Source organism: Hemibagrus wyckioides, linkage group LG02, assembly GCF_019097595.1.
Source record: "Hemibagrus wyckioides isolate EC202008001 linkage group LG02, SWU_Hwy_1.0, whole genome shotgun sequence".
Lineage (NCBI taxonomy): Eukaryota > Metazoa > Chordata > Actinopteri > Siluriformes > Bagridae > Hemibagrus > Hemibagrus wyckioides.
The window spans coordinates 22,104,851-22,115,539 of NC_080711.1; the positions used below are offsets into that span (position 1 = coordinate 22,104,851).

At 37.0% G+C, this 10,689-nt stretch overlaps 1 protein-coding gene across 1 annotated transcript; it reads left to right on the plus strand.

The window, feature by feature from the left end:
• The first annotated feature begins 2,188 nt into the window (after positions 1-2,188).
• Positions 2,189-10,302, plus strand: cckb (cholecystokinin b). Its single transcript, XM_058404208.1, has 3 exons — positions 2,189-2,302; positions 3,166-3,362; positions 9,879-10,302. Exons 2-3 carry the CDS (start codon positions 3,167-3,169, stop codon positions 10,004-10,006), a joined length of 324 nt encoding a protein of 107 aa, XP_058260191.1. The 5' UTR covers positions 2,189-2,302; position 3,166; the 3' UTR covers positions 10,007-10,302.
• Positions 10,303-10,689: the final 387 nt, after the last annotated feature.

Below are 10,689 nucleotides of genomic sequence, written 5' to 3' on the forward strand. Positions count from 1 at the left end.
GGTTTCGTGGAAGCGTGGAACTGGAGACTCCTTCCATATATTTCTGTGTTAGAGAACGTAATAGAGTGTGAACTACAACACTAGATATTCAGATAGATCTTCACTTTAAGATCTAAAAATGTCTTTCCACTCCAAATAGTCTTGATTACGAAAAACTAATGCAATTCTGTTAAAGCAAGATTTCATTATTCTTCACAAAATCAATTAAAAATGTCATAACTTAAGGTACCTTTACTAATATCATTTAATCTAGTAATTAATAATATAGACATTACAACGTCATAACAACAACATAAACATTACTTTGATCATTTATTTATTTATTTATTTATTTATTTATTTATTTATTTATTTATTTATTTATTTATTTATTTATTTATATTTTACAATACAAAGTGTTATTTGCTGTAAGAGATGGTTTATTAATGCTAAAGTTCATGATAAATAATGTTAAATACCTTCATGTAAAGTGGTACTAATGATAATATAAATACAAAAAGTAATAATTAATAAATGTAAAAATAAAATTTCAGCTGGTAATCCAAACAAACTTTTAGACTTTATCGCACTGAGGTAAATGTCATGGTCACGCCTAATGACCTTATTACTCAGTCCAATGGAAACACATATAAAAGCATCCCCAAAAGGAAAATTAGCCATCGATTGGTTGGTCCTTTATTTCCAAACAGGAAGTGTTGCTAGGGGAGCAGGAGGAGGAATTTGTCCTCATTTCCTGTCAAATGGTTGCCCCAAGGACGTACGTTTAAAGGCATTTTCTTAACGGATTTGGTGCCGGCTAATGAACAAGTTCGATGTGACGTGAATTTTTAAAGGATAATAATAATGAAGACGCCTGATAGAGTCAGCTTTAGAAAGAACAAGATCAAAAGCAATTGTGTATTAAATAATAAATATCCATTTCATACAGAAATGGATCATTGCAATCTTTTTAATACAGTATTGTAAACTAAAAATGGTTCTTTACATCCTACATACTCTAACAATCTGTACGATTCAATTCTGGTTACTTGCTATAAAACAAAATTCTGGCACTTGTGGAGAATTTTTAAACTAGCTCCCCCATGCATGAGGCAGCGTGATTCCTGCCCCAAATTAACCTGTTAGCACTTGTTACAGTTCCATTTTTGACCACGATATTCCATGGCGCTCTAAAGAACTCTATAGACCTAAACATTCACTTTGAGATGACATAGTAAGCAAGATGCTCCACGATTGGACAAGAAATCAACCGTCAGCTGTCGAATGGTGACCATTTTAAAATTACTTGAAAGAGAGATGCGAATAAAGACTGGGCAGCTCAAGTGGTTAAGACTCTGGGTTATTGACCAGAAGATTGGGGTTCAATCCCCAGCACTGCCAAACTGCCACCATTGGGCCTGTGAGCAAGGCCCCTAACCCACCCTGCTCCAGGGGTGCTGTATCATGGTCCAAGTATGGGATATACAAAGAAAGAATTTCACTGTGCAGTAATGTATTTACTCATATATTAAACATTGTAATAATATTGCGGAACTAGTTATCACTTACATTAACAGCTAACAGCTATGAACGTCACTGTTCCCTGTTTCTTTTCCATCTTTTGAAGTTCATAAGGTAAACAAAATACAAAACTTTTTACAGCGTCACCTTAGCACTGACACTGGAGACTCCTTCCGTAAATTTTAAATAAACATCACAAAGAACATCACGTGGGCTGTTAACCCATTTACAAGACCCTATGAAAGACGTTACCATAGAAACCATGATATATTATATATGCAGCAATAGTAAGAATATGTAAAAGAGCAACCTGACAGAGCTGCTGTTACAGAAAAGATCAGTTTCTTTGTCCACTTTTCACCGTAACTTACTTATTTCAACTTCTTCGATCTGCTCCCGCTTCACAACACCTTTTCGTCTGCGAACGTAAGGCACATTCTGAAATTCTGGAAAGAACTAGTCCTTAAGGGAGATCTAAATGTGGTTTGATTTACTCAGTGACCGTAACGCATGCGCTGGCCGTCTTGCTCCGTTATACTGCGCTTGTAAAGCATATCAGTGATTACACAGTTTGGCATTTTCCTGGGTCAAACAATTTTTTTTTAAATTCACTCAGTTATTTACGTGTGCTGACGTACAGACGGAGGGCAGCAACACAGATTTTGTGAGTGTGTGTGTGTGTGTGTGTGTGTGTGTGGTTACGTCACAGCTGGGTAGGCTTTATAAATGTGTCCCGCTTTTCTTCATGAGAACAAGTGCTTTCACTCTCATACGAGTAGCACGCGCTCCTCAACAAGACAAGGTAAAGCCCTTTAACTGTCTGCACGTCTCTCTCACTCTCTCTTTCTCTCTCTCTCTGTCTCTCTCTCTCTCTCTCTGTCTCTCTCTCTCTCTCTCTCTCTGTATTATGGATAATTCTACAAATACTATATGGTTGATATTATTTCATATATTTCATATTCATACTGTTACTTAAAAGTCATAAATTTGTCTGAAATTGATGTTACGCAAATATCCTTCAACAATATAATGACACTGAGCAAGCAAATTAAATAGAGGATAGGTTTATTTTTTTTTTTTTTTTTCCATTACAATGACTTTCTTTTTTACTTTTTATTTTGCAGATGTTGTATACACTACACTGTTGTGTTTCTAATAATACTTCTTATAATACTTTTTATAAAAATGTTTATTATTATTATTATTATTATTATTATTATTATTATACCTTATATTTTATATTTAAGTTTATATTATATAAGTTTACATATTTTTATTATGTGATTATTTTAAATTATTTAAAAGATTTATTTCATAAAATTCTTTATTTAGTTTTATTTTAGACGTTTCTTCTTTTTTGACTGATCATGCAATAAATTGTTCTCATGCATCTATCTATCTATCTATCTATCTATCTATCTATCTATCTATCTATCTATCTATCTATCTATCTATCTATCTATCTATCTATCTATCTATCTATCTATCTATCTATCTAATTTCAACTTTGCTAGATTACTTAATACTAGAATACTCTAATAGGAGAAAACATGCAGAACTTGTACTTACAAGTGTTCTGTTTTCTTTGTCTCCCTAATTCCACCTGCCCCAACACATACACATAAACACACACACACACACGCATACACACACGTATACACATAGGATGAACTGTGGTGTGTGTGTGTGCGTGCTTCTGGCCGCCCTCTCGGTCACCTTTGCGGCTCGCACCCGCTCCTCTCCAGCGCAGGATGAGAATGACGCTCTGCCCTCGCAGATGGACTCCAGCATGAACGCAGGACACGACGCCAACCCCCGCGCCAACCTCAACGAGCTGCTGGCCAGACTTATCTCCAGGAAAGGTGAGAAACGCACACACACACACACACACACCACACACACACACACATTAACAAGTAGGTACTACTGCCTGTAATTAGATTTGTTTAAAGAGAGAGATAAAGACAGAATGAGGGGAAGAGAGAGTGATCAGAGAGACAGAGATTGAGAGTGTGGGGAGAGAGAGAGAGAGAGAGAGAGAGAGAGAGAGAAGATGGAAAAAGAGGACAAAGAATCCAAGAGAAAAACAGAAAGAGACAAAGAGAGGTAGAGCACAGAGACAGAGAGAGAAACAGCTATTATTTCCATTTTATTTCCATTTTTATACTTATTTTACTTTTTTTCCTGTTTTTTTCTACAATTTTTATACTTTATTTTATCTGAATTTTAATAATATGTTTGAAATTGTTCTATTTTTTTTACCTTCTTCTTTCTTTTTTATTCTCCTCATATTATTTGCAAATTTCATTTATTTGGTTGTCTACAGAAAAAAGAGGGTTTGAATCTAATCAAAAGAACAGGAGAGGGAGGGAGGGCGAGAGAGGGAGAGGGAGGGAGGGAGGGAGGGAGGGAGGGAGAGAGAGAGAGAGAGAGAGAGAGAGAGTGAGTGGAAGAGTGGAAGACGGCACAAAGAATCCAAGAGAAAGACACAAACAGACAGAGAGAGGTATAGCAGAGAGACAGACAGAGAGAGAGAGAGAGAGAGAGAGAGAGAGAGAGAGAAAGGAGAGAGAGTGAGAGAGAGAGAGAGAGAGAGAGAGAGAGTGAGAGAGAGAGAGAGAAAGTAGAGAGAGTGAGAGAGAGTGAGAGAGAGAGAGAGAGAGAGAGGCAAGAGAGAGAAAGAGAAAGAAACAGGGGGGTGAGAGAGAAAGAGAGAGACGATAAATCGATAAATGCACAAGATGGTTTAATGCTTTCATAAAGAAGCTTTAAAGACGCAGAATTAGTGCAGTGTTTTTTATCTTTACTGTGTGTGATAAAGTTCCTCAGTTCATTTATTTTATTTGTAAAGTCCAGTCCAGGCGTATCCCGGGGCAACGCCACAATTCAGTTTAACGCAGGACAGTAAAAATGTCCAGCTCCTAATGACTGCTAAAGATGCTGAATGACGAGTTTGCATTTATTTTTTTTACTGTGAACTGGCTATAGTATACATAACAACCTGCAGCACACACACACACACACACGTACATGCACACACACACACACACACACATTTACACCTGCGTTTTAGCTGCAAGACGAGGAAGAGAGACAGTGTTGCTGCTCTTTGTGATAAAGTTGAGTAGCATCAGATGAGAAATTGAGAAATCAGTATTGTCTAGATCACTTAAACACACTAAGACACACACAACACACACTAAGACACACACACACAGACACACACAACACACACTAAGACACACACACACACAAAGACACACACTAAGACATCACACACACACAAAGACACACACACAACACACACTAAGACACACACAAAGACACACTAAGACACACACACAGACACACACAACACACACTAAGACACACACACACACAAAGACACACACTAAGACATCACACTCACACACAAAGACACACTCACACACAAAGACACACACTAAGACATCACACACACACAAAGACACACACACACACACAAAGACACACACTAAGACATCACACACACACAAAGACACACTCACACACAAAGACACACACTAAGACATCACACACACACAAAGACACACTCACACACAAAGACACACACTAAGACATCACACTCACACAAAGACACACTCACACACAAAGACACACACTAAGACATCACACACACACAAAGACACACACACACACAAAGACACACACTAAGACATCACACTCACACACAAAGACACACTCACACACAAAGACACACACTAAGACATCACACACACACAAAGACACACACACACACAAAGACACACACTAAGACATCACACTCACACACAAAGACACACTCACACACAAAGACACACACTAAGACATCACACACACACAAAGACACACACACACACAAAGACACACACATGCACATACTCACAAATACATACACACTTATACAAGATATCACACACACAAACACACACAAGCACATGAAAAACACACTAAGACACTCACAACACACAAGCGTACACACACACAAAGACACACACAACACACACTAAGACATCAAGATATCAAACTCACACACAAAGACACACACACACATACTCTAAGACACACACAGTAAGACAAGATGTCACACACACACACGCAAAGACACATAAAAACACACTAAGACACACAAACACATACAAACACACTAAGACAAGATATCACACACTAAGACATGCACACTAAGACATGCACACTAAGAAAAGACACACACACACAAACAAACACATTAATACACACACACAGATTAACACACACAAACACACACACATGCAAACACACACATACACAAACACATTCAAACACAGGTATCACACTCACACACACACAAACACAAAGACACACACACTAAGACAAAATATCACACACACACACAAAGACACACACACACTAAAAGAAGATATCGCACTCACACACACAAAGACAGACGCATAAACACATTAATGCACACATTAAGACAAGATATCACACCGACACACACACACACACAAAGACTCATAACAACACATACAAACAAACTAAGACACACACACACACACACAAAATGTGAAAATAAATCCACTTATGTTTTTTTTGTTACTAAAATGCAGCCCAGCGTAGTGACACTCTGTCTATCTCTGCATGGATCTCAGTTATCTGTCTGTGTCCTGGCAAATTACTAGATGTTTAATCACATGCCACATCAATTTTATTAAATCATTTTATTTGTTTTTTGTCAGCGGAGGATTCTGAAGCCTTTCATTACCTCGACTAATAGTTTGCTGAACTCCCGAGTAATTGAAAGCTGTTACAACATTCCAGCGTCACGTGTTAAGCCTTCCGGCTGTTTCCGAAAACACGGTAACACCAACAGGTCCGAACAGGAGCCTGAAACAGCTGGGTGCGCGCCTGAGAGCGGGATATTAGCTTACGGCTTCGGTGCCGTCTAATTGCGAATCCTCCCAGGGCGTTCTTCTCTTTGTTCCTTCTCTTTTGAGCGTGCTAGCATAATCGCGGCTCAGCACGAACTCCATGGCGCTTCACAGAAATGCCATCGCAACGGTCAACAACAGTAAACATTGAGTTGCATCACATGCCCCGGCGTGGCCCAGGGCTTCACGCTGCTTAGCGCTGAGGTTATGAGGAGTCGCACTACAATGAGTAGAGCATGCAGCGGTTATGTGCATGTGGGTGCAATGCACTTAGATGTGAAGCGGGGGCTGGAACACAACAGCTAGGCAAGATTTAAAAGAAACTGGTTAGCATTAATCTCCTAATAGGCCCAACAACACACACACACACGTCTCTGTGTGTGTCTGTGTGAATTACTGTGCAAGTGTGGGAAGTGTGAATTTCACACACATCTATAATTTGCACTGAAACGGACTAGATATGTGTGTGTTGCACGTGGTATAAAGTCTCCCATCTGTTGCATTAGTATCACACCCAAAAGCATTTTCAGCAACACACACACACACACACGCCATGCCACAATACCGAACCAAGTTTTTGTCTCTTTCTACTGAAAAGTAGAAAAAGTAGTCTGCACCATCATCCTGGACATTTTGCTCAAAATTATAGAAATATGATACGGTTCTATAAAAAATTATATATATATATATATATATATATATATATATATATATATATTTTTTTTTTTTTTTTTTTTTTTTTTTTTTTGAGAGGAGGGGGAGTTGATGGCATAGAAAAAAATTATTATATAGATTATATCACTAGACAATTTTACCCCAAACAATTTTATTTGTAGTTTTATACCAGATTGTTTCCAAAAATATGAATTAATTAATTAAAGATGAGGCAGCTTCCTGTACTATTTCCTCTTCCTTCTAATTTGAGAAAATATTAAATACATCTCGAACGGGAAAACTCAAGATTTAATGCTAACTTTTATTTAATTCCATTAAAGCTAACTTTAACCCACTAGCTCTAGCTAGTGAAGCTTGAAGCCCAAACTAATTACTTTTACGGTATTCAAACATCTGTCATCAGATGAACCAACATTTCACATTTCCATGTTTATTATAAGACACACGGATCAGGCAAATACTTTCTTTTTTCCCTCCGAACCTACGAGTGAGAATCAATTAAAGAGCTGAGAGAGGTAAGCTTTGCAGGTGCCGCCATCCTCGCAACCAGCGGTGATATTAAGCGTGAGGTGAAATAAGTCCTCTTTCAACTGTTTGGTTTAATTAGGCTTCAATTAAGGCTGATCAGTCAGACGTTTGCTTGTTTTTACTTACAAACAGGTTAAAAAACCTCTACCTATGTCTTAGAAAACTGCTTGAAATCTATGACGTGAAACGGAGAAATGATTCTTTAACATACTGCACTAATATTCCTGTGAGAACAAACCTAGCAGAAGCTAGCTAATGACTGAGGGCTTTTAAGTCTTGTTTATGCGCAATCTAAAGGTGCAGTGACACTGAAAACATGTCAAAAGTGTCTGGAATACCAACATTTCTCTCAGATATGTTGTAATATTACTTAGAAAAGGCTTGGTTTAACTAAAATTACGGTGTATTAGTAGTAGCAGTGAACCCAGCTGGATTCCGCCATTTTGAGCAATGTGAGCATTTGTGTTATGAAATAGTTGATACTGAGACATTCATAAATATTCCTTTATACTCTTTAATAAGCATTTGTTTATTTATTTATTTATTTATTTATTTATTTATTTATTTATTTATTTATTTATTTATCTATCTATCTATCTATCTATCTCATTTTATACTCATAGGAATTACTAGCTGGAGCTAAATTATCCATTTATATACAAATAAAGTTTGTTTGAATAGATTTTTAAGACTTTAATAAAAAAAAAAAGAAGATGTTTAGTTACTTGTTTTATATTCATGTTGACGTACAGAATATCTGGAGACTGTATATTCAGTATGTAGGATAAAATAAGGAAATATATGCACATTTTTCTTCCAAATTTGAAAGTTTGCGGTACCCCCTGAGACGTATTCGAGCATGGAACAAAGCCAGAGATGCAAAAGAAGCTCTTAGACGTGGGTGAAATGAATCAGAGAGAGAACATCTGGAGCAGATGTGCATCTGTCATACCAATTCCGAAAAAAGACGGAAGCCTACGCTTCGTGCTCTCTCCATGTCTGTCTCTCCGTCTGGCAAAGTCTCGTTTACGACTCACGAAGTTTTACGACTTTTTCTCTACCTCTTGTTAATAGAGTTGAGCGAAAAAGTTTTCACAACAATCCGTGGATGAAAATTTGTCTCTACTGATACTTTTTATATTTATATAGAACAAAAAATTAACTTGAAGAAGTTACCAATTAAACATAAATCATTGAAGGAGGAACTACACTGACATCTGGATGATTTAATACCAAAATCTCAAAAATAATGTAAATAATGTAATAGTAAATGATTTAGAGGTGTTTATCCAGATCGGGATCCTGAAAGCGTTATCCTGTTCAGGGTTATTAATAAAATTTGCTTACATTTTGGGGAAGAGGTTTAGTTTAGTTTAATTCGTGAGAAAACTGCGCCAGCAAATTATTCAAGAATTTCACAGACAATTTTTGTACAATTAAGCTCTTGACTACTTCTTGACTACTTGACCACGTACTAATGAAGGAATAAATCCGGTAATTCAAAAATGGTTTCAAAATCTGGGGTATTTTTACATTTTCGTCAAGAATTTCGGTTAAGTTCTAGTAGAGAATCATACTTCGAGTTTATTATTATATGGAATGAACAGATTGGTGTGCAAGTCAAAGTTTTTTATTTTTAATGAGGACATAAACTTGCAGGGACAATCTAATGATTTTTTTAAATGAATGAATTAATTTTTTTTGTGAATGATGCATTAACAGCATTCATTCATTCATCCTTAGTAACTGCTTGGGATGCGGTGGTTTAAATTATTCCATTAATTTAATATAAAAAAAATATTTAAATATTTTATGTTTATATTTTATATTAATTTTCTATTAAATAATAATAATAATAATAATAATAATAATAATAATAATAATAATAATAACACTAATTGTGTGAACAGGATTAAGAGAAAAGTCCTGAGCACATTTCAGTACATTTCTATTTAGGCCATGCCCACTTTGAGTTACAGAGAGTAGTACAGCATTGAAATACAGATTATTGGTATTGTGTTGAAGAGGATTAGGAAAAACAGTCCTATGCATATTTTTATATCAATGGAATGAAACAAAAAACTGGTTCTGGTTTAGGCCACGCCCACTTTGAGTTTAAATCTGAAGTCTAATGCAGATTATTTTACCACATATGCACGACAACATCTCAATTATATGATGTCTTCAGTGAAATTACAGCTAACTTAAACTTCATTTTGTTCTCACTCTGGTCTCTCTCTCTCTCAGGTTCTGTTCGTCGGAACTCGAACAAGGCGAATGCTTTGAGCGCTAACCACCGGATAAAAGACCGGGACTACCTGGGATGGATGGATTTCGGTCGCCGGAGTGCCGAGGAATACGATTACTCCTCATGAGGGACCACGCCTCATTCCTTACTTTCCTAAATAAAGAATATATTTATTATTATTCCCCTTCTTCTTATAATGATGCCGATGATGTATTTGATGTACATGTTTGTAAATTGATGATGCAATATACACTTATGCCAAATATTTTCAGAAACGTCTAAGGGGTTGTATTTTGTTGGTGTTGTTTTCGCTTTTGTGGTCTTGTGAGTGACTGGGAAGATGAAAGCTGGTCTGGGTGACACAGTGCTGTTCATGTGTTTCCAATAAACCGGGTCAGGATTCGGCTTTGGCCTCAAACCGTGCAGGCTCTGTCCTTCAAAATCATTGCTCATGACACTACATTATCCACATGTGCTAGTGCTAATGGGGGCAGGTGACCACAAAAAAGGCGTGTGCAGTAGGGTCTGGGGAACGGTGCTTAGAGGCGATAAGTGCTTCGTGGTTAAAAATGGATAATGGAAGTGGAAATTAAGTTCACCGCATTAAATGCAACACTCAAGACAACACTTTTTTTTACTACACAACCAGAAAATGACTTATTATTACACCACACACCCATGCACACACTATGTGCAATTTAGATGCCTGTCAGCCTACAGAACATGTCTTAGTACTGGTGGAGGAAACCAGAGTACCAGGAGGAAACCCCAAAAGCACTAATAGCTAATAGTTCCATTAAACATCAGTAA

Coding starts and splice junctions, on each gene's coding strand:
- cckb (XM_058404208.1), top strand. CDS start 3,167: ATGAACTGTGGTGTGTGTGTGTGCGTGCTTCTGGCCGCCCTCTCGGTC. Junction 3,363..9,878: donor CAGACTTATCTCCAGGAAAG/GTGAGAAACGCA, acceptor TCTCTCTCTCAG/GTTCTGTTCGTCGGAACTCG.